The sequence below is a fragment of the Hyaloscypha bicolor genome (genome assembly GCF_002865645.1).
Source record: "Hyaloscypha bicolor E unplaced genomic scaffold K444scaffold_16, whole genome shotgun sequence".
NCBI classification, from domain to species: domain Eukaryota; kingdom Fungi; phylum Ascomycota; class Leotiomycetes; order Helotiales; family Hyaloscyphaceae; genus Hyaloscypha; species Hyaloscypha bicolor.
The window spans coordinates 846,290-868,472 of NW_020194518.1; the positions used below are offsets into that span (position 1 = coordinate 846,290).

Below are 22,183 nucleotides of genomic sequence, written 5' to 3' on the forward strand. Positions count from 1 at the left end.
TTCTTTGATACCACTGCGAAATTACGTCGAATTGTTGGAACGGATGGAATGATATGGCCCCCAACGACTCACCACGACGACATCGAGACGGAGAACGACACCATCATCACGAAAGGAGAAGAGCTAGTCGGAGCCACGCGAAATCGAGACATGAAACGTCTTCTTCACAGTCTGGCTCTCAGCTGCTATCTGCGAATGCACTAGCAAAGCTAAATCAGCTAAATCAACAACAACCTGCCAGAGCAGAAGAAGTCACTCCACAGAAGAAAAGACGGAGACGGCACAGAGAAGTCGTTGATGAGAAGGTAGTGGTCGAGAAAAGTAGGAGACAACATAAGAGGAAGAAGCGGAGGGTAGTCAGTGGGGCTCTGCTGGAAGAAGGGGACAGCCGTAGGTTAAAAGGGTTAAGAGGCGGTGAAAAATATGAGGAATACAAGTACGAAGAGTACGAGAATGGAAAACGAAAGAAGCGATTATGTAGGCCACCTCTAAATCATGCATATAATTTAGGATACTGACAATTGCTACCAGGGATGCTTATTGGTGCCGCAGTGGTACTTATCATCGTTATAGTAGCCGTTGCAGTGGTTGTGTCCAAGAAGAAATCGAGTTCGTCCAGTAGCGGCTCCTCAAATTCCAATCTCAACGGGATATCAGAGTCAGATATCCCAGAGGCTGCCAGAGGAACATATCTGGACCCATTTACATGGTACGACACAACGGACTTCAATGTCACTTATACGAATCAGACGGTTGGAGGACTTCCAATCATGGGATTGATGTCGAAATGGGATGACTCCAAGAGTGCAAACTCGAACACCCCGCCAATATCAACCGCATGGGGATCTTATGCCACCACACCAGTGAGAGGAGTTAATCTCGGAGGCTGGCTTTCACTAGAACCCTTCATTACACCTTCCCTGTTCAATTACGATTCTAGTCTGGGCATCATCGACGAGTGGACATTAACAAGCCATCTGGGTTCCGCGGCCCAATCAACACTGGAAAAACATTATTCAACGTTTGTGACGGAGCAAACGTTCATAGATATAGCCAATGCCGGGCTTGATCATGTTCGAATACCTTTTTCGTACTGGGCTGTAATAACGTATGACGGCGATCCGTATGTTTTCCGAACGTCTTGGAGATATCTTCTCAGAGGCATTGAGTGGGCGCGCAAACATGGTCTTCGGATAAATCTGGATCTTCATGGACTGCCTGGTAGTCAGAATGGGTGGAATCACAGTGGACGCCAAGGACCAATAGGTTGGCTGAATGGGACCGACGGAGCTCTAAATGGCAATCGATCCCTCGAAGTCCACAACCAGCTCTCGCAATTCTTCGCCCAAGATCGTTACAAGAACATCATATCATTCTATGGTCTAGCGAACGAGCCCAAGATGACCTACCTCGTTCATTCCGAGGTCCTAGATTGGACAGCAAGCGCGTACACACTTGTCCGCAAGAACGGAATAAATGCCTACGTTGTCTTCGGCGACGGCTTCTTGGGCCTAGCAAAATGGCAAGGCGAATTACAAAGCTATGACGGGCTCGTGCTGGACGCCCATCAATATGTGATCTTTAACATGAACCAAATCGACTACAACCACTCCACCAAAGTCGCCTACGCCTGCTCGGGCTGGACTGAGCAAACCGAGCTGAGCATGAACGTAGCAACTGGCTTCGGACCGACCATTGTCGCCGAGTGGTCCCAAGCTGACACAGACTGTGCCCCAAACCTCAACAACGTCGGCGTCGGCAATCGCTGGACCGGAACCTTCAATTCAGGAGACCCGACAACGCAAGTCCTGTCTCCTGACTGCCCGTTGAAAAACACACAATGTGAATGCACGGATGCAAACGCCGATCCGAGCAGGTACAGCACTACTTACAAGCAGTTTCTCCAGATGTTTGCAGAGGCGCAGATGGAGAGCTTTCAGAAAGGTTGGGGATGGTTCTATTGGACTTGGAAGACGGAGGCTGCGACGCAGTGGAGTTATCAGGCGGGACTTGCAGCGGGGATTCTACCTGTGAAGGCGTATGCGCCTGTGTTTAATTGTTCGGCGACGGTGCCGACCTTCTCGGGACTGCTGGAATATTATTGAAGTGAGGTGTGATTGGAAGGGATGTAGATATGTCTATGTATAGTTGTACGGTTGGGCTATAGAGATGGTGCTTAGATGGGATTGGAGTCGTGCACAGCGATCTGGAGTTTGGGTCTAATACCTGTGTTGAGATTTGGCATGAATGATGAGACTTTGTCCCTCTGATTAATTTGCGTCGGTTCCAAGTGAAGAGGGGTAATCTTGAAGCGAAAATTATCAGGCGAAAGAAAAAACTAATTGAGGCTAGCAATATGAGTCTCTGTGAATCCTTGTCCATTGGTATATTCAAAGCCACAATACTTGCCAGACGGGTGCTCGAGAACCATCAACACTTTCACTCGTTATCCTCATCTGGTTTATATGCAAAGCCGCCTTCAACTTGAAAATCGAACCCCCTCGTTTCAAGCGATAGTCGAGTGTGTAGGGAAGTTACTCGCAGCCGTAACGAACGTCTCCAAAGGCGGCCGCTCAGCACCCACAACCTGCCCATTCTCAGCCACCTTCTCGCTGTCTACAGAGCTCATTGGTACACTGTTCTCCTTTCCCTTTCCCTTCCCAAAAACAACTGTCCCATCAGCAGGCCTTTCATTCTCCCTCATCACCTTCGCCTCTTCGCTACTACTCCCAGTCCCAGCAGCAGCATGGATATCAGCTGAGTTTACCGAAACTCCGCTTTCCATCACTTCCTTAGTCCGCAGATCCTTTGTGGGTGGGATGCCCACTTCACTGGTCAGGGTTGTCATGCTCGCGCTGGCGTTGTGGCCTGCAATACTAAATGGGAATGCGATCCCGTCTGCTTTTGGCCTCTTCAGATCGTACTCCTCATTCGTTGGAACTTTGAGCAATATCGCTGGATTGGTCCCATTTGCAGCGAACTCAGGTGCTAAGTGGTTGTCTGAAGGTTGTCCCGGCTTTTCGTTCTTCACAGTAAGTAAGTCAGCGGCCGGTGTGTTCTCGTCCACTTCGTCTTGGTTTTCGGTCTGGTTCTGATCGGTGACTGTTCGTCTTCGAGATCTACTTCGGCTGTTGGATGGTTTCTTCCCCTTATCCAGCAGCTTTCCTTGGTTTGTCTTGGTATCATGTAGAGGGCGAGCTCCAGCACCGTCCTCTGCAGAGGCTAAAGTCGTCTCGGGTGCTTTATCGGCTTCCTGCTCGAGTTTAATCGCGTCCTCGTCATGCTTGCTGCCCCACAGAGACCACAAGCTCATTCCCCAACTGCGTTCCTTCTTCCTTTCTCTGAGATCGGCACCAGTCTTTCTTCTGCCTGCGAGAGCGGATGGAGGTGGAACTTCTCCAGCACCGAATTGTTGGTATCCTTGAGCCAATTCTCTTGCTCGCTGTTTTTGTACTCTTCGCTTTGCTGAGGCGTACCTGGTATCCCATTCTCGTTTCGCGGTCATCCATTTCTTGACCGGGCCTTCTTTGATCACGCCGATTTCACTTGGAAGTAGACTGCAGCCTGGAAGTTCTGATTCAGGCTCAAGTGGTCTGATAATTCCATGACGATCAACTCGTTCACGAATCATATGGTCCTTGAAGGGAGGAAGCGCGTCCCCGGCTTTCCCAACGGCTTTGTAGCCTGCATCACCGGACTTCTCCTAGATAGACATAAGAGCATGTTCAACCAACGATGGATTATTGTTCTTACCTTCTCAGCGGTGGCATCGTCTTCCTCTGAGTCGGACTTAGAAATGACTGAAACATCATCGTCGTCCAAGATTTCAATCTCCGTCTTCTGAGCTCGAGCAAGTGCCCATGCTCCAAACTGTGCTATTGATCGATACATGTATTTTGCAGGACGGGTGAAGCTTAGAGTTGGTGCCACATGGCAGAGGTCGTCCCAGACCTGAAGTTGGACATCAGTGGGTTTCCAACGATTGACTTGATTTCTGTTGTGGTCATGAGGACTCTCATCGAGGAAGTCGTCTCCAGGTGGATATTTGGTTGGATTTGCAGCCTTATGGGCAAGGTAGATTTGTTCATCTCTGAGCATTTCCCCACCTCCTGTTTGGATGAGTAGTGGGGGGAGGCCTCCTAGTGAAGGCTGTAAAATAGGGGAGACTAAAGGATGCGAGATGAGATGGTTTGAGGCATACATCTGGATCTGGTCTTTGATCTCGACCAATTGGCCATCAATCATTATAGAAAGATCCCGACCAGAACCGGGGATTGTGTTTGCGGTTGGTACATTGCCATTCATGCGGGAAGCAGCATTAGCATTTTGAGTTCCAGCATTCGGATGAGTATCAACATGGAAACCCTGAACAGCGTCTGTTTCGCTTGGATGATGCTTGCTGTGGTCGTTGTGGGACAAGCTCTGGACGAGACCTTCCTCGATCGCTAACATATCGTCCGAGTTTGGAGGGGGCCATGAGGCTGAGGGCTTTTGTTGAAAGCCATACGGAGGAACGTAATCCAAAGGGTTGTCACCAGCAACACTTGGAAACGAGTGAGTTAGATCACACCAAGGAGAGATTAGGATAGCTCCAGCAGGTAGAGGAATTCCTCGATCCCGCAATATAACCATCATGCTAATTTTGGTCAACAGAAAATCCAGTCAACATCTAGTCAACTTACCTCACCACCATGCCTCCCCCAGCAGAGTCGCCGGCCAATATTATATGACTTGGGTCCTGAACTGTCAGGAGGTAGAGATATGCAGCTAGGCAATCATGCAGACCACAAGGAAATGGAAATTGAGGTGCAAGTCGATATCGTGCTGCTTCGAATTAGCATGGTGCAAGTCAACGACAGGTCTTTAATACTCACTGCTCACAGTTAGTTCTTAACATCTACAAAACAACTGAAATGAAACTTACCGAGCAAAAACCCTAGCCTTTAGCTTTCTCGCATGTCTCTGCATTTGATACCGATGCTCATCTACACTTCCAAAGAAGTACGCACCGCCATGGACGTAAAGCATCACCCTTGTCCCAGGATTCTTCGTCCGTTTCCTCTCCTGGTAATCAACCCTCATTTCAATCCATTCGGCTGCCAACTCGCTCCCCGGTCTGCGCCATTGCCACCAGGTCTTCCCACCAACTTTCTCAATGCCATGATGCCCTAATTGCTCTTGTACGGCCTGCGCAGCCTTCGTGGTGTATTCGTCTGCTATCTTGAGTTCGTCTACCTTCACCCAGTGCGGATGCGGCACCCACTGCGATGTGAATCGTTGAATTTCCTCGACAGTATGATGGGAGGCATATATCAAGAATTTGCGGATTAAGTGTATGCCCTCGTCGTAGGAGATATGCGCCGTGGGCTTTTGAGCCAGGGGTTTGCGGTTGAGATACTGCAGCAATGAGCACATCTTCAAAATAAGGAGCAATTGGTTTACATGGGTCAAAAAGGTCTCAATAACAGCAGGAGTCACTGCTGCTCCCACCGTAGCCGTGTTCATCACCATCTTGCCTCTCCTCTCTAGGAAAGTTCATTCAGATCAACAAACGTCAATCTCCCGAAGAGGCTGGAACGATCACAAGCCAAAGCAAACGTCGCCGAGAGAGCCGTTCTTTTTTTCCACTGCAGAGCAAAGGAAGGTGAATTTGTGGATTAGAAAGGAACAATAGAAGTCAATCTAGGTAAATGAGAGGCATTCTGAGGAGACGAACATCAACATCACGTTCACAGCTAGCTAAATTGAATCTCCAGCTCGCTTGATGACGTAGATTTCCAGCCCCAGGACTCCACAATTCTCGGCGTCTGTTTCGTCGAATGGCCGACGATTTTTCAAGAGCCCGGGAAATTTTTGTACATCCTACGACGACCCCACACTCGAGACCACAAGGCTATGAGCTCTACAATGCATCTGTCCGGCCCGATGGAAGTCAGTGGAGGCAGCGTGCCTACACAAGGTATGTGGACAGAGTGAAAGGAGAATGAGAGTTGATACTAATCCTTTGACAGAAAAATGCGAAGCCCAATTCGACCTCGGTGTCACGCTCTCCCTCTTCTCCTGGCCTTCTTTATCCCTCGCCGTGGCCAACAACTGGGGCGGTCCCGATAGCAAAGACAAGCGAGAATGGTTCGCACAAACGACAATTGATTTATTGAACGAGAACCCCGATGCGGACGGAGAATGGATAGAGACGTTCTTGTTACAGGTTATGCTCGACGAGTTTGAGGTTAATGTGGATGATGAGAGCGGGATCGAGGTCGCGGAGCAGATTTTGAGGCTGAGGAGGGATTGTGCGAAGGGTGATTTTAGGGAGGTGGTGGCGATGAAGGAGAATTGGGATAGGAAGGGTGGGAAGAGCGAAGATGTTGGGAAGCTGTTTGAGAAGAAGGAAAGGAATAAAGAGGATGATGAGACAGATGGTTCAGAAGAGGACAGCGATGAGGATGAGGATGAGGATGAAGATAAAGATGTGGATATGGACGAGGCGCCTCCACTCGTCAAAGTCAAGGAACCTGTGGTCCCAGAGGTCGACGAAGATGGGTTTACAAAAGTCACCAAGAAAAGGAGGTGAACGAGAATCCCGAGACTGCGTTGCTCATTGCATTAAATGGCGTTTAAGGGGAATATCCTTGCTGCATTATATCCTGTCTACAGGTCACGTAGACGTATGGCAGCGTTATTAAATAAAAGTGGTTCATAACGCCATAGCCCCATGAATTCCAAAATGGAAGAACCCTCAGCGCCTCTAATCAAACATGCAACTACTAACACGGCTATTCCCAGTCCTCTTCCTCACTATCGTCCCCCTTTCGAGAATCTTTTGGACTACCAGGAGCATGGCTTGGCGCGCCTGAAGCTGCGCCTACGACGTCGTAGCTTCCATCACTATCCGCTTGTGACTTTTCGTCATGGGACTTGCGTGATTCCTCAGGCTTGAGAAGTGCAGTTTCTTGGGCTTGGGTTGCTGGGTGAAGAGTTGTAGACGATGTAGTCGAAGCCGGGCGGGCAGGCTCGACCTTCGATTTCGGAACTTTCGTACTCGTCTCGTCATCAGAATCTTCGTCCCATCCTATTTCCTCTTCAGTGGACGCAGTAGCTCCTATATATGATTAGCAAATTGTTCAACCAATACAAGCTCAGTATATACCCTTAAGCAAGTCTCTTCTACGGGCCTCGGCCGTCTCGATGCTATGTCTGAGGAAATAGTAGCGCTTCCAGAAATCACCGTATGGTACTGTATCCGGCACTAACTTCTCCATTGAGGCTCTCAACTCCGCAAAGTTCTCCAAATCCTTGCTTATGTCTTCTGTCTTGCTGTCCAAATCAAACGTTTTGGTCCACGGTTCGTACTCCTCGCTAACTGGATCCTTTGTGAAGCTGTCCGTAGAAGAGTGGATAACGTGAAGCTGGGCATCAAATCTTGTCATGTGGATAACTCGCTTGCCAGATGCATCTTTACTCTCGAACAGCACAGTATTGCCTTGCCCAGCCTCCTCGGAAGGAGGAGCGATGGTGACAGCGTCTTTCAAAAAGTTCCGTAAGTTTGTCCCAAACTTCAGAAGTGCCTCATCTGCCGCATCTTCTGCCTTCTCAATTTCCTTCAATCTTCTGGCAGCTTCCGTCCGTAGTCTGGCAAGAACGCCTTCCGATTCCGCCAATACTTCATCTGTTGGCATCTCTTTCTTCTCTCCATCTTTGTCTTTTCCGGCTTGTTCACCAGCCGTATGAGGTTGCCCTAGGGATAAGCCTCTGGTGCGGTTGATAATCGATGATCTCAAATCGGTGAGACCTTTCGAGGCTTCCTCACCGACGGCTGAGAGCTCTTGTTGGGCTTCTTTGTACACCGACTCGCCCTAAGGCGGCATTAGTAGGATTTTCTGAGGACTAGCAATGATGCTTTACCTGTTTGACAACACTTCCAAAGAATCCACCTAATCTAGCTCCCCAGGGGCTCAAAGAGATGGCTTTGTAGGCCTCTTGGAAGTCCGAATTGAGCGTGGTTGTCTCAGGCTTCGGCTCTTGTTCGTCGGCATGCTCTTCTGGGGAAAGGGCCTCCTCCTGAATGCGATCGTAAGCAAGATCCATAGTTGGGATTAGCAGCGCTGGAGGTTAATGAGGTCAAATGTAAATAGTTTCAGCCTCTCGTGATACGATCAGCTGTGAATGCCAGACAATGCCGCACTAATTTGTCCTAGCGTGCATTCAGTTTCGGATTGCGGGTTATCATCACGTGACTTTTCACAAGCCCCTCTTGAGTTACGAGCGGGTTAGACTCGCGGTGAATGCAAACACTTGCTGCTTCATGTATCACTCGTCAACTTTGGTCATCTCAGCCTTTGGAGTTGTAAAGGTGCATCGTAGACTGTACCTGGCAGGTCGACATGGGACTTCTCGAAAGTCTTTGGCACCGGGATTTGCATGAGCGAGACCCGCCCCTCAATTTTCATCTTCTTGTCACTCAAGATCCAGGATGCATGATGGCGTCAGTGTAGTTGTTTGACTCCCCCGACCTGAGTCACAGTGAGGTGCTTCTGTCCCAGGATTGGGCATGGAAAAGAAAAGTAAGCCTTAAGCCAGGGCGTCTGCAGACACACCTCTCTGTTCGTGTTGAGCAGCTTGAGCCGTCGAGTCTTTAGGCAGGGCCGTCTGCGAATCCCAAACCCGCTAAATCCGGCCTGCGGTCGACCAGAGAAAGGCGCAGAAGCTGGCTTGGCTGATAAATCAACTTCCCCTCCATGCTTCCCGACCCCCCCGACCCACCCTCCTCACCACCAATTACCCCCATGATCACTCGATGCGCATCTTTGCAGCCAGAATCTGGAACGAAGAGACACTTCTCGCCACGAATCCCTTTCCGGCCACATATTCCAGGACGCAATATTTGCTCAAGGTCGTGAGGTAACCTCCACTTTCCTGCTCAAGGGTCCACCCAGGCGGCATAAGCTAGCTTACATACACTGCTTTTCTTTCCAAACCGTTTTTCCTCCACAACATCACCTCAACAACACGTCAAGAACAGCGTTTGAGGAGTCGGTGGCCCCTTACGCACTAGTATAGGGCTTTCATTGACGCCCTTTACGAAGCCAATTCCCTCCGGGCGGTAGAGAGAGCTCCTATGGATACTACCATAGCCAAGAGCAACACGATCAGTCCCAATCTCACATTATCCGCAAGGCAAGAACAACTTCTTTACGCAGCTCTCAATTCGAACAACAAGTTCGCCAACATTGACACTTCGAATAATCAATCAACCGATTCCTTTGCAATGGCACCTGGTTCTTTCACGGAGTCCCCGCTCCAAGCTCCGGGTTCCGGAACTTTGAACGGGTTCGACGACAGCCCTTTCATCGACTACGACTACGAATTTGATGCCGATGGCAGCTTCGATTATGATTTCAGCAATGATTCTCAGGGCCAGATGATTGGAAAACTCCCCGGATCCTCCTCAGATGGTGATGCTGATGTCCATGATAAGCGAGGCCATCCCGATGACGACGGTGATGAGGAGGGAGGTGGCGGAAAGAGAAGAGAAGGCGACGAGAAGACAACCAAAAAGCCTGGCAGAAAGCCCTTAACGTCCGAGCCCACTTCTGTGAGTAACCTTAGCCCAATTCGCACATTATCGCAACAGCTGCTGATACCTGCCGTAGAAGCGCAAGGCTCAAAATCGTGCCGCTCAACGGGCATTCCGGGAACGCAAGGAAAAGCACCTCAAGGATTTGGAGACAAAAGCGGACGACCTACAGAAAGCTTCGGAGTCAGCAAATCACGAAAACAGTATCCTGCGTGCACAAATTGAAAAAATGAGCATGGAATTGCGGGAGTATCGCAAGCGGTTTTCATTGACTGGAGGGGTTGGCCGTAGCCCCTCCTTGAACAATGGAATAGCGCCATACCTTTCCGGCAAGGGCCTTGGAAACGGAGCCGTCAACAACCCTAACGACGTCAACTTCCAGTTTGAATTCCCAAGATTTGGTCGTCTTCCTGGCCCTCCAGCTTCGACCACAGCAACAGTGACCGGCAACAGAGGTTCCACCTCACCGTCTGTCACATCACAGCAGGTGCCGAGCCCTATTGAGAGAGGCCAGATTAGTCCTCGAAACCAGTCATTGCAGTATCCTACCACCAATGGTTCCACAACCAGTGTCTCCAATACTGGATTGAACCAGACACCTGCTCAAGCCGATGGCGGGGACATGTCAAGCCTTTCGGGACTCTTTAGCCCTTCTATCCTTGACAGCGTCGGAAAGACTCCACCATTTGATTTCTTCGCAAGCGCAGCCAATGCTGTTTCAAATGGCTCAAGATCAAGCACAGATTCCGCCAATGGAACTATGAGTACTGGGCACAACACATCATACAGTTCACCATCAGCCTCGTCGAACTCTAATCACGGTGCTAGCTCGTCTTGCGGTACTTCTCCGGAGCCTACGATGCAGTCACCGGTCTACAGCAAGCCTGCGGATGTTACACTAACAACAATTGGAGAAGAGAACCCTGGTGCCTCTGGAGAAGGTGAGCTCACCTTCTGCGATAAGCTCAACATGGCTTGTGGCAATCCAAACAATCCCATTCCCCGTACAATGTCTGAGACTGGCACTTCAGGAAACCTCGAGACTCCCGCTTTTGATATCAATGGCATTGACTGGTACGCCCAACAAAATGGCAACCAATTTGACCCCCAACTTTTTGGCGACTACCGCGAGCCACAGGAGAACATTCTTGCGGGAGAGCCTTTCAGCGATAGCTTCTTTTCCGAAGCATTCGCTCTTCCGGATTTCAACAGTCCATACAATATTGCACCAAGTCCTGTTCCACCTAAGAAGGACCTAGTAGCTCAGATTGACGACAAGCAAAACGAGGAGGACGAGGTTGTACCAGGAGAGGATATGACAAAGATGTTGAACTGCAACACTATCTGGTATGCCTTCTCAAGTCCAATCCACTCACTCACCCGCGCAGATATCCGCACAGCCTGTTCGAATGAGTCACTGACTTTCTCGTAGGGATCGTCTACAAGCTTGCCCGAAGGTCAAAGAGGGCGAATTCGACCTCGACCTTCTTTGCAAGGATCTGCAGAAGAAGGCGAAGTGCTCTGAAACCGGCGCCGTGGTCAACGAATCGGACTTCAATAAGATCATGAAGACATATGCTGATCAGAAGACCATTGATCCTAAGAAGACAAAGGCCTAGTCGTATGCCCCTTGCAACAATAGCATTTCTGGATTGGAGGCGTTATCACATTAAAAGGCCTTCGGAAGATGTGTCACGGATAGGATTCGGCGGTGCTATATTGGCGTCATGGCTGTACTGGCCCTTTGGGAATTTAAGGAATAATGGTTATGTTCCATTGGAATTGTTTTGGCACGGGGGTATTTTTTGACCCTTAGGATTTGACGATACATCAGGCGTTGGAGTTGGTCAATTTATGCCACAATACAATCACTTACTATCAACACTGGTTGATTTATACCTCCCGTGTTTTCACACACAGTTTTGGCTTTATCCATGTTATTCGGAGGACTTTCGTCCGATGGCATTAACCAATCATCTGGATGGTATATTTTCATCCAATGTTCAGACCGCACGACCCCAAACAATAATCGAACAATCAAGGTTGTTTGACTACCTCGGCGAGATTTGGGGAAGTCATCGCTTCAATGCGGCCTCAATTGGTCTTTATGCACAGACATGAGGTTTGCTTCTAAAGACAAGAGCGGGTTTCCCATCTCCAAAATCTCTTTTGGCTGAAGAGTTGTTGTTTTGAGCCTGGAGACATCGAGCTGGTCTAGTCTCCCTCCTAGACCGAATCCTTGTGGACTCACATGAATTTGTTGCTGCAATGGTCAACAAGCTAACTCTGGTCACAGAGGCGTCTTATCCTCACTACACTAACACATTACAGTATGTCGAGTACCAGAATCAATTGGGCTCGGAAAAGTACTCTTGAGCACAACCGTGGATTTTGCGAGCCTTCAAAGCACTGCGACTATACAATAAATACCCTCAAACCCATGCAAACGCCATGCTGATGCACCCAGTTCCTCTTATCATTCAACCCATGCCCTCACGCAAACATCTCATCATAGTCTTCTTCCTCTTCCTTCTCCACCTTCGGTACCTCTTTCTTCTTCATCAACTCCTTCCGATCCAACGGACATGTCCCCTGCAGCCTCAACCACGGGCCCACGCACTCTAAGTCAAACCGATGCGTCTTATGGCACGGCAACTGTACCACCAACGGAAACTCATCATCCAAGAACTTCTCTGCACAAATCGGACACATGTCATCCTTCTTCAAACTCTTCTTCGGCACCCGATCCAACTCATCCAGGTAACTCTGCGGCACGCCGGCTACCTTCTCCGGTGGGTCATCAATCATTGTCTCAACGTCAGAGACGAGGTTCTCGAGGAAGGCGCGGTGGTTGGGGTTGTCGGAGTTTTGTAAAAGGTAGGTATATTGGTCTTGGAGGAGACGCTCGGCGGCTGCAATGTCGACGGGGGTAGGGACGGCATTGGGGTTGTTGTGCGTGCGGGCCGACGTGGAGTTGGTATCGATTTGGTTGAGCTGGTTGAAGAAGGAGGACATATCGGGGCGTTGGCTGCGCGACTTGGGCTTGTCTTTGATATTGTGCTCGACTGGGAGGGGCTGTTTAGCTATGACCTGATCGAGGTAAGATGAGATGGGAGGGGTTGGGTTTACCTTCGTAGGGGTTCGCCATTGTGGGAGTTGGTTGGTGGGGGGGTTCGATGTGAAAAGGTGTGTGCAAGTGTGTCAAGTTCTAATTGACTACCTGTCAAATGTCTAGGACGTCGTAGTCACTGTAGAATGTGAGGAAGCTAAATATGGTTGAGAGCAGGCAATCAAGCCGCGTAGATTTCCCCTCGCTTATGCGTGCAGGGGTAGGAAGGCTGAGATGCAAGGCTGAGAGATACGCCTCTTTACTCTGGAAAGGACAAGGAAGCCCTTATATTTCATCAAGATGTCAAGTCGGAGACGTCCTCATTTACCTTAATGGTCCGGTTTGAGGAGCAGTTGTCTGTCAAGTCAAAACCTCACTCACTCGTAATCCTCAGATCCGACATCATACTTGGATGCGGAAACACGACTAGCTATTAAGTTTACGTCCTTCAGTATTCTAGCAACAACTACAATAATAGCACAAAACCCCCATACCGAAGTATGAAATTCCTATCTGATATCGCCCTGTCTGAGATCTCTGATCAAGACTTCGGATCTTGAAAATCATCCAGCCAGTAGGCGAGGCACGAAAACGCGCCTAATCTTCGACGCGTGTTCCAAGCGTGACACCGCGTTTAGTGGCAACAAAGTTTCTAACAAGCACGAAGCAACTTCTGTATATCGAATATCTGGGATCAAGATGCCACCTCGAAAAAGGGCCAATGCACCCGCCAACCGAGTTTACAAATCCTCAACGCCCCTCAAGCAAAGCAAACTTACAGCACCAAAAAAGCGGATCAGGTCGTACGGCAAGAAGTCTGGTGTTCAACTCCCGAAACCAGATAACACGCTCACTCAGATGGATTGGTTGAAGAGGCAGCAAATGCTAGAGCTAGAGCAACAAAAAGAAAACGAGGACGAGGACCATGCGGTGGAAGTCAAGAAACCAAAGCGGAAACGGAGGAATACCACTGGAGACGTACCATCAACGACGCCTCAACTGCACACACAGACAATCAGTCAAGTCTGGAGTATCAATTCGGGCCAGGAGGAAGCAGAGCAAGAGTTGGGCAAGGAACAAAAGAAGCAAGCTAAGAAAGGCAAGAGCAAACGGAGGAAGACAGCTGGAGATGAGCCTTCACCCTCCCCTCAATTTCACAAGCAGACTTTAACACAACTCGACCGGAGTTTAAAGTCAGCCCCGGAGGAGGAAGGTCGTTCTATATTCGATGTTCCAAGCTCCTCTCAATCCGCAAAACCTCCAAAGAGCGTTAAGAAAGCCCCAGCTAGAAAAGCAAAAAAGGCTGCGATTGCGGAGCCACCTGAAAAATCTCCAGCACGAGAAATGTCTCCCCCACAGACGCCACATCGTATATTACCCGGAGAGATTCCCTCATCGCAATCACCTGGAACGCCACTGTCCATACATTCTCGAGGCTCGACAGGAAGGCGTTCTCCGCTGAACGAAATTTCAATAAACACCCCTATACCTTTCAATACAAACTCAAAACCTCAAGGCGATCCTTCCCAGTTACCTAAATTGGAGGTCCAGAATCGTTCTGAGAGTGGAACTCATCCCAGTCAATTCAGTCGTATTCCATCAACACCTCCAAAGCGCTCAAGCCCCGCAAAGAGTGTTAGATTTGCATTGCCAGATGTGAAAGAAGAGGAGGACGACGACGAGGATGAAGAACCGACATCACCTACGATAAATTTGGAGTCCAACCCCTATCGCGCATCGCAATCCCAATCATCGAGCGTGAAGTCTATGAGGACCGAAATTTTGGACTCAGATGCGGAGAGTGAAGAAGAGGTTGAAGTGCGTAATCAGTTACCAGCTTCCACGACTCAAGTAGAGGAAGAAGAAAATATAGAGCAAGAGGCGGAGGAGGAAACCGAATTGCAGGACCATACCCCCCCGGAAAACGACGATCAACACGCAGAGACAGACTCCTGCTATGGAGAGATTGGTGCCGAAACCCAATTTGAGGCCGAGAGGATCATTGATTCACCTCGCCTCAGTGGTAATGCTCCTGCAACACAGGCCCCCGCAGATTCAGATTCAGAAAAGTTCCAAGAACGGACTCAAATGATGGAAAGCCAACGGCTTGCAACGCAATACATTCATACCATGGCACCAAGGACTGCCTCTTCGGATATATTCATATCCCTCCCTCCTCAGCATGTTCTTGATATCCTGGGTCGGGCAAGGGATCACATAATACGTGCTTATTCCTTCCCACCCACTGTGTGCCGGATTTGGATCGTCGAGACGAAACCAGTATCCGCATTGAAATACCTGGCCGAGATAGGTCCTGCCAAACGTCCAGGTCAAATCTTGGATGATCGCGGAATCGAGAGTGCAAAATTCAATACGAGGGCAGGCTCATGGACCGCCTACGAGATCCTACAGCTCTATGAACTCGCGGATCCCTTACCATGGGCTAAGCTTAAAGCGAATGAATGGTTGAACGAACCCCCCAAAAAGTTTTCAAGGGTTGGCCCCGCTGTAGTCGATCAGCTTGTGGCGAACCTGAAGACACCTCTCTTTCATACCGAGCCTGACGCTCCGGCGTCTTCGTCGACTGACATACAAGAGGCTGAAGCCCAGCTACTGAGCGCGATAAAGCAATTCACGCCGCTAGGTCCTTCGTCACCTCCCCCGTCGCAACCTCAGTCGACCCAATTCATTAAGCCGGAGATTGCAAATCATGATGCATCCTCTAGTTATGCCACCCCACGCACGAACGGCAAGATGGCCCCACCAGCTTCACAAGCAACGACCGTTGATCTCAGCCAAACACAGACGCCAAGACACCAATCAGTTGTTGAAGTGGTCTGGGAATCACCCACTCGCCCAGTCCTATCAAGCACACCCCTGAAATTGCCAACCCCACTTGCTGAAGGGTCACAATCTCATGAGCTAGAGTCAATTGTGCTATACTCGATAGCATCATCTCAACTATTGACCAAGAGTCAGTTGCTCCCAAACAGTCTGTTGGAGGAGAGTGTCCCAGGGCTTCCGTTGTTTATTCAGGATTCGGATGGTGAGGAGGAGCTTTGAATAGCTCAAGGACGAAATTCATTGCTATTGGCATACCACACAACTCGTGGGCGAAGGATACAAATTACAGATTATGCTTTTATGTAGTATAATATCAACGCCCGCTAGTTCCCAATGCTCTTTTCCAGAAACGCCAAAACAACCATTTCCAATTGGTTTATGGTTTATTGTTCTCCTTCTCACTCGTAGCGGTTTGAATGGTATCGGTGCCGGGCCCATCCCCCTCTCCAGGTTTGTCTTTTGTCAAATTTTCGCCTCCGTCTCCTCCTTCCCTTTCCAGTTCCTCTCTTCTCATTGCCTCGAGCTCTCGATTTAGGGTTGTAGTCAGCCGCTCAAGGACCCATTCTGCCTCTTCTTTGTTGCCCATCAAGGGACTTCGGTTTCCTACCCAACCTACATGAAGTCAATCTTCCTTGTTCCAGCCAAAATAGGGCATTGAAATCTTGTGAGTATCCAATGTCGGACAGCGCTCGCTTAAAAAGGGGGAGAAGAAAACCACTCACTCCACTTGACATTCTTATTCGGGTCCGCCAGGGCGGCCCCTAGTCCTTCACCATCAGGTTTCGGCTTCCTCAACGCGGCCCTATGCGTATCCGCAGAATTCTCGTCCTCCCCAATCAATTTCAAATACCACGCCCACTCATCAAACGTATACTTCCTCGGCGGACTACTATTCAAATGTTTTATCACCTTGCCAATCTCCTTGATCAATACCACGTGGTAATGCCTCTTGCCCTTCGGAATCTCGTCTCCATGTTCACCTTGCTTCTTCGCCCGAGCAGTCTCGGACTTCGCGTGGTCACCAACTACCCGTTGAGCCGCGGATTCAGGATCGTTCCTGAGATGATGGTCTCCCTCTTTATCGTCCGACTCGGTTTCGTCTCCTCCCCTTCTGTTCGTTTCCCCAAGCATTCCCGGCGGTTGCTCCGAGATCTCGTCATCGAATAATCTGCCTCTGGTCATCTTATTAGCTGATTCCTTCAGCGTGGCTTTAACACCCTGCTCTCCTGGCAACACAGTGAAGTTTCCAATCCAGAGCGTTACATCTCGAATCCCCTTCACAATCGTATCTCCCATATTCGAGATCAAGATCGTGAGAGAGGGGATAGCGAGCAGGGACCAGAACACGAAGAACGGCTTCCCGGAGTTGGACTGTGGGTAGAAGTCTCCGTAGCCGATGGTGAGGAGGGAGGTATATGAGAAGTAGAGAGAGCCGAAGTATGACCATTTCTGTCCATACTCTGCTGCTTGAAAGATTGCAGCACCCGCAAACCAGAGCACAAACCATGTCGTGCCTGAGATAATCAAAGAAGTCCAGCGACGTTTCGTGTGTGCTTCTTCTTGGATTTTACGCATGAAGTCGAATTCTTGCCGGCGGCGTTCACGCTCGTTGAAAGTATCTGACAAGGTTTTCGTCGAAGATCTGGACATGGAGCCTTGGGTGGATGTTACGGGCCGGAGGATATCGCTTTTGTCTGACTTTTCCATTTTCTTTAGCAGGCGGCGGCGCTCTTTTTCCACCATTCGGGCACCCATTTTTAATTTGCCTCGCTCTAGGACGAGGGAGCGGATGGAGCCGATTACGAGACCCAAAATTACTTGGAGAATTAGTTGAGAGTTTTGAGGATGGAAGGGGGGGGAGCGAACTGATTCCGCCAATGGCGAAGGGAAAGAGAAGGCCTCTTCCTAGATGGGTACTTGGCGAATAATCACCAATTCCTACGGTTAGGAGGGTGAAGTCTGCCCAATAGACAGTATCTAAGTATGCCCATCCTTCGATGTGGGAGAAAACCGCTGCTCCAGCTAAAAGGTAGACCAGGAAGCTGATAGTCTGGAGCATCAATGTCCGTTGGCTCATTGTCAGCTGGAACTCTTTGTCATAATGGCCTCGGAGGGCTCCATAGACAGTAACAAGCATTAAAGTAGCGACAAGGAAGTACAGCCCTGCTGAGAAGATAGCGTAGTAATAGGCTTGAGTGAAGGCATGGTCTGACGTCGGCTGAATGACAAGAGGCCCGCTGGTGCAAGCACATAGCCCGATCAGAGCGAACGAAGAAAGATACCTATCTTGTGAGAAAGGTCTACTACGAGGTCAAGACAACTTACCATCCTACAATGGTGATGGGCTGAGCGATAATGAACCTTACTCTTCTAGCCATATTCAACAGTAAGAAGAGATTTGATATCAGAGCTAAGGCTAATTGGGCTGCGTTGATGCCGAGTAACCTACAAAAACGACCTCGTGGTTAATGCTTCTGTCTTGCAAACAGGTTGGAGGGCCGGAGGTCAAGTAAACCCACCATTTTGGATCCGGTATGGGAACTCCATTTTGTTCTGCTGCGCCAGGTGGTATGTATACCCTCCAGTGTACGACTAAAGCGCAGATGCTGAACGCGGAGGCCATGGGACCGAAAGTCCCTGCGATGAGTGGGAACGCCGTGCTGGCAAACCACCATCGACTGTGAGAAGCATATTGTCAGCAAAGCCCTCTTTGGAATTCATCTCATGCCTTCAACGTCGGTATGATAGATTCCCATAGCTCAGGGCCACATTGACTAGACCGTTGCCAAGCCCAGTGACAAGACACTATCTCCACTTCGTGTCAAATTAACTCACCTAGGCTCCAGGAACGCCTGCTCATCCTCTTCTTTCTCTTCTTTCTCATCCTTTGCTTGGTTCTCCACATCTTGTGCGTCGTTCGATATCGGCTCGTCGAGTCCGGGGTCGTTCATTCTAGCTAGTGTTCAGGTTGTAATGCTCTGGTAAATAGCAAGTGTGAGAAAGGCTTCAAGATTGGCCGGAATCATCCAACAATTCAAAATGAACAAAGGGAAGCAAGAATTGCTATTTCATGAAGTTATGATAATTTCATCGGAATATGTTAAGTACATTCTTATTCACTTGAATCGCTGTTGGCTGCAATTTTCAACTAGTGACGTCGGTGGTAAGATTTCTTGGAAGGAGTGGGGATCTGCGCAGGGATCTTGCAGCTGTGGCTGAAGACCAAAATCCGGGGTACTGCCGATTCCTCAACCTCCTCAGCATGTGTTTAAAACGATCTGTCTTCGAGTAGGAGAATGATTCAAAGAGGCTCACGAATCCAAGAGCGATTGACAAAATAATTTAAAGTGTATTGTATACTCAGTGTTTCTAGTCCACTTCGTACCCCAATTCCATTGGGGAACCGGTCCCTTCTTGCAAGAATCTCAATTATTAGCGTATCTGAACTGTATTTTAAACGCTGCTGATAATCTCCTCAGAGATCCTAATGCTGTTGATATTCTCCTCAAAGAGTTCAGTCAATCAGAAAGCCCCCTCCACCATCATCAACGTACTCGTCAGTGTCCATACCACTATCATCGTCATCCTGCGGAACGACATCAGGCTCTTCGCCTTCAACTTCATATCCATCAACTCGCTCTTTGATTCTGAGACTGACCAAAAGCTGTTTCCACATTCTCAATGCAGTATGTGACCGCATCTGCTCTTCTACTCGGGTCTGTTCATCGTGGAAACCGTCGATCACTGCTTCGACAGCTTCACGATACTCAGCGGCGACGACTATTCCTTTCAAAACAGCGGTGCCATGTCGACCCCGAAATTCGAAGCCAGTAAGAGCATCCGAATAATCTATGCCCAATATGCGGGCTGCACGAGATGCTTCGTCATCTTGCAACAGTCAGAATATGCTGCAAATCGAGATAAGTTGCTTACCAGGTATGTGGACGCCACCTTTGGGAACCATGCTTGGGACGAAGATGTCCAGATTCCGGAACGAATTCTTCGGAACTCGACCATTGACTATTGGCGGCGACACATAAAGTTCTGTTTGTTCCTCGGTGTATAAGTTGGTGCCAGCACGCTCATCTTCCTCGTCCGCATTTCCTTCATCACCAGGTCTTGCTTTTGGAGCAACTGTTTTCACAGGCTGCTCATCCATCTTAACATCTCTCCCAAGTCGGTACCAAGCATCTGCACTCCTAGCAACTTTGACATCGCGTCTCCTGTAAACATTTTCCATTTTCTTACCACCTGGGGTCCCTAGATCCCGGCCAGCTGCCACTCTACCGATTGCCTGCGTTCTGACCAAGACCTCATTCCGTCGCAGATGTCTTTCCAATGCGTAGGTAGGATGATCCTTGAAATCAGCAATATTCTTCGGCATCGGCTCCCTCGCTTCAGCTGTTGCCAGCTCAGTGTCCTCGATCTGGTCGGCATCACTCATCCACCCTCGAGCATAATTTCTCATAGTTCGCCTCCACCACCTTCCTCCTCCCGGAGTAGACTCAACCCGGGTTTTTATCGTCTTTGCGTTGTAAGCTTTGGTGTATCTTTTGGTAACGTCTCGAGCACAGCCCTCTTCTTCAAAAGCAATAACGTATGACATGCTATTCTCGCAATCATTCGACGGCGGTTCGAAAGCCCGAGGCTTTGCAATGCTTTCAGTGACAAGAGGGTCAACTGGGAACCATTTCTGATGAGCCTCATCGAAGACCTCTACCCAAAGGACGGGATACGGTGACTCGTGAATTACTTTTCGTTTTGGTTTTGGGGGGACGCGTGCAGGAGTGGAAATCTCAGGCATGAGATAAGCTGCAGCATTTGGATGGCCAAGTCGACGACGAGGGTTGAGAGGCAAGCCAGGTTTTGAAGATCCACTGGTATTACCAAATGGAGAGTCTGGACCTTGTATATCGACAGGCTCTCCCTCGTCACTGTTCTCTGATGAGATGGGCTTTGCCATTGGAGCGGCACTCCGAGGCATGGGTGGTCCGCCGGCATTGAATGATAATGGCTGCAGGGAGCATACTAGGCGGGTTTCAACCCCGGCACTGCGAAGAAGAGCACAATAGAGTTGTGCTCCAAGATCTCGGGAACCCTTCAGAGTCGTCGCAGCAACTCTGAAGCCGGACTTCTCAAACGAAGTTTCAGCGTCTTCAGGCAGCTGATACTGGAAAACGAGTCAGAATAGACAACATATCCTGGGTTACAACATGATTTCTTACATTTTGGACATCTTTCTCATCATCAGCCCAAAGTGCTCTACGGGTGCCTCGTGCCATGATACTAAACTTCGTCCTCCACATCACTGATACTTGCTCAAGACCTCTTTTCAAAGACTCTGTTCTGCCAAACTGGGGTAGGTCAGACCTAGGCTTGAGAAAAGTCAACATTTTCTTATCCAGCAATGGTTTGAGAGATCTTTTGACTTCTTCGTCATTGCACCACGCATTTCGGCGGTCCAGATGGGCCAGGAGACATAGGACATGCATCTTGTGAGCCTCCAGTCTGAGAACTTTCTCTGCTTTAGAAACGCCCTTCCGCCTAGGCGTAGCTTTTTGAAGTTGGGCGGTTGTTCTCGGTTTGAGAGTCAATTCCAGATCACCGCTCGGTTCATTGTCTTGTGGCAGGGTGTCAATGTCTACGCCCTCCCATTCAGGATCACTCTGACCAGACTCTGAATCTGAGTCTCTGTACGCGGTTTGCTGGGCTTTAGGCAGAGACTCGAATTCACTGGCTTCCTCTCCATCCTGATTTCGTGCTTCGAGGACATCTTCAAATTCCGCTTCCTCTTCATCGTCCTCGTCGTCTAGATCAGACGACTTGGCTGGCCCCACAGCGACGGAAGGAGCATTCCGCAGACCGGTTCTTCGCTTTTTCAATGGCCTCTCGGGGATGTCCGATTGCGTGGGTAGTGCTTCAGCAAGCATCTGCTGATATACTTCTGGGACTGCATTCCGACCCGAAGATGTCTTGGCTTTTCCCTTCCCTCGGGTAGCGGCTTTCTTCCCAGCCATGGCAATTGTGAACCGTCTCCGTCTCCTGGAGAGACAATGTCTGGCTAGACCTAAAACCGTCCCCGTAATTGTCTATTGTCGTCGGTGGTTCCCCTTTCCTCTTTGGCGGCAGGAAGGTGCATTGTTGCCTAAAACGGCTCTTTGAAAAGTCGATAAGAGTTCTCAATCACTGAGCTGATTGTATGGCTCAGTGGCATCATATATGGATGCCCTCATCCACAGATACTACAGGATATGAAAGTTGAGCGATGGTGACAATAAAGAAGCACTTCATGAAGTTCCCCTACTCGAATTATGACGCATCACGATCCGAAGCGAGAGGGAATAAATTCCACGTGATTAGAGATTTCGAAAACTTTCCAGTCCTTTGCTTGAAATGTAGTATTTTTTTTAGAAACTTATTAACGAATCCTACAAGGCTTCATCATCTGTTTGTGCTTGAGAATTCTATATTTGCGAAAAGTCTACGGCAAATTGAGCACGTGATATGTCATATGGTCCGAGGAGCCTCAAATGACCTACATTTAGGGGAGAAGTTGTACATCAAAATGCACCGAAATGCCTTCTTTAGTTCAGGAGTATTAGTACAAGTATAAAGTAAATAAGAATTGCCCTCAGGCCATCTTCAACTTATTA

General features: G+C 49.2%; 9 protein-coding genes across 9 annotated transcripts; 4 read left to right on the forward strand and 5 right to left on the reverse strand.

Annotated features, from left to right (window-relative positions):
- Nucleotides 1-53: 53 nt before the first annotated feature.
- K444DRAFT_659644 (glycoside hydrolase family 5 protein) lies at nt 54-2,105 on the forward strand (the record flags this gene model as incomplete). The annotated part of the gene is made up of 2 exons (XM_024886373.1): nt 54-477; nt 532-2,105. 2 exons carry the CDS (start codon nt 54-56, stop codon nt 2,103-2,105), a joined length of 1,998 nt encoding a protein of 665 aa, XP_024742314.1.
- Nucleotides 2,106-2,506: 401 nt separating this feature from the next.
- On the reverse strand, nt 2,507-5,505 carry K444DRAFT_518552 (alpha/beta-hydrolase; the record flags this gene model as incomplete). Its single annotated transcript, XM_024873877.1, has 6 exons — nt 2,507-3,703; nt 3,754-4,636; nt 4,683-4,824; nt 4,875-4,876; nt 4,925-5,397; nt 5,443-5,505. 6 exons carry the CDS (start codon nt 5,503-5,505, stop codon nt 2,507-2,509), a joined length of 2,760 nt encoding a protein of 919 aa, XP_024742315.1.
- Nucleotides 5,506-5,907: 402 nt separating this feature from the next.
- K444DRAFT_624994 (uncharacterized protein) lies at nt 5,908-6,574 on the forward strand (the record flags this gene model as incomplete). Its single annotated transcript, XM_024882464.1, has 2 exons — nt 5,908-5,959; nt 6,012-6,574. The coding sequence occupies 2 exons, from the start codon at nt 5,908-5,910 to the stop codon at nt 6,572-6,574; spliced, it is 615 nt and encodes a 204-aa protein (XP_024742316.1).
- Nucleotides 6,575-6,776: 202 nt separating this feature from the next.
- On the reverse strand, nt 6,777-8,088 carry K444DRAFT_518718 (BSD-domain-containing protein; the record flags this gene model as incomplete). Its single annotated transcript, XM_024873893.1, has 3 exons — nt 6,777-7,102; nt 7,151-7,856; nt 7,906-8,088. The coding sequence occupies 3 exons, from the start codon at nt 8,086-8,088 to the stop codon at nt 6,777-6,779; spliced, it is 1,215 nt and encodes a 404-aa protein (XP_024742317.1).
- A 633-nt stretch (nt 8,089-8,721) lies between these two features.
- On the forward strand, nt 8,722-11,482 carry K444DRAFT_607977 (PAP1-domain-containing protein). Its single transcript, XM_024879278.1, has 3 exons — nt 8,722-9,595; nt 9,654-10,924; nt 11,010-11,482. Exons 1-3 carry the CDS (start codon nt 9,119-9,121, stop codon nt 11,194-11,196), a joined length of 1,935 nt encoding a protein of 644 aa, XP_024742318.1. The 5' UTR covers nt 8,722-9,118; the 3' UTR covers nt 11,197-11,482.
- Nucleotides 11,483-11,617: 135 nt separating this feature from the next.
- Nucleotides 11,618-12,833, reverse strand: K444DRAFT_607978 (uncharacterized protein). The gene is made up of 2 exons (XM_024879279.1): nt 12,707-12,833; nt 11,618-12,642 (listed from the first exon to the last, which is right to left on the reverse strand). Exons 1-2 carry the CDS (start codon nt 12,723-12,725, stop codon nt 12,071-12,073), a joined length of 591 nt encoding a protein of 196 aa, XP_024742319.1. The 5' UTR covers nt 12,726-12,833; the 3' UTR covers nt 11,618-12,070.
- A 291-nt stretch (nt 12,834-13,124) lies between these two features.
- Nucleotides 13,125-15,848, forward strand: K444DRAFT_179803 (uncharacterized protein). Its single transcript, XM_024870806.1, has 2 exons — nt 13,125-13,184; nt 13,354-15,848. Exon 2 carries the CDS (start codon nt 13,386-13,388, stop codon nt 15,747-15,749), a length of 2,364 nt encoding a protein of 787 aa, XP_024742320.1. The 5' UTR covers nt 13,125-13,184; nt 13,354-13,385; the 3' UTR covers nt 15,750-15,848.
- On the reverse strand, nt 15,736-18,497 carry K444DRAFT_607980 (potassium channel-like protein). The gene is made up of 5 exons (XM_024879280.1): nt 18,366-18,497; nt 18,050-18,208; nt 17,856-17,975; nt 17,397-17,812; nt 15,736-17,347 (listed from the first exon to the last, which is right to left on the reverse strand). The coding sequence occupies exons 1-5, from the start codon at nt 18,479-18,481 to the stop codon at nt 16,224-16,226; spliced, it is 1,935 nt and encodes a 644-aa protein (XP_024742321.1). The 5' UTR covers nt 18,482-18,497; the 3' UTR covers nt 15,736-16,223.
- A 379-nt stretch (nt 18,498-18,876) lies between these two features.
- K444DRAFT_553372 (Rad4-domain-containing protein) lies at nt 18,877-21,798 on the reverse strand. Its single transcript, XM_024876614.1, has 3 exons — nt 20,756-21,798; nt 19,464-20,700; nt 18,877-19,418 (listed from the first exon to the last, which is right to left on the reverse strand). The coding sequence occupies exons 1-3, from the start codon at nt 21,545-21,547 to the stop codon at nt 19,045-19,047; spliced, it is 2,403 nt and encodes an 800-aa protein (XP_024742322.1). The 5' UTR covers nt 21,548-21,798; the 3' UTR covers nt 18,877-19,044.
- Between the last annotated feature and the right edge of the window lie 385 nt (nt 21,799-22,183).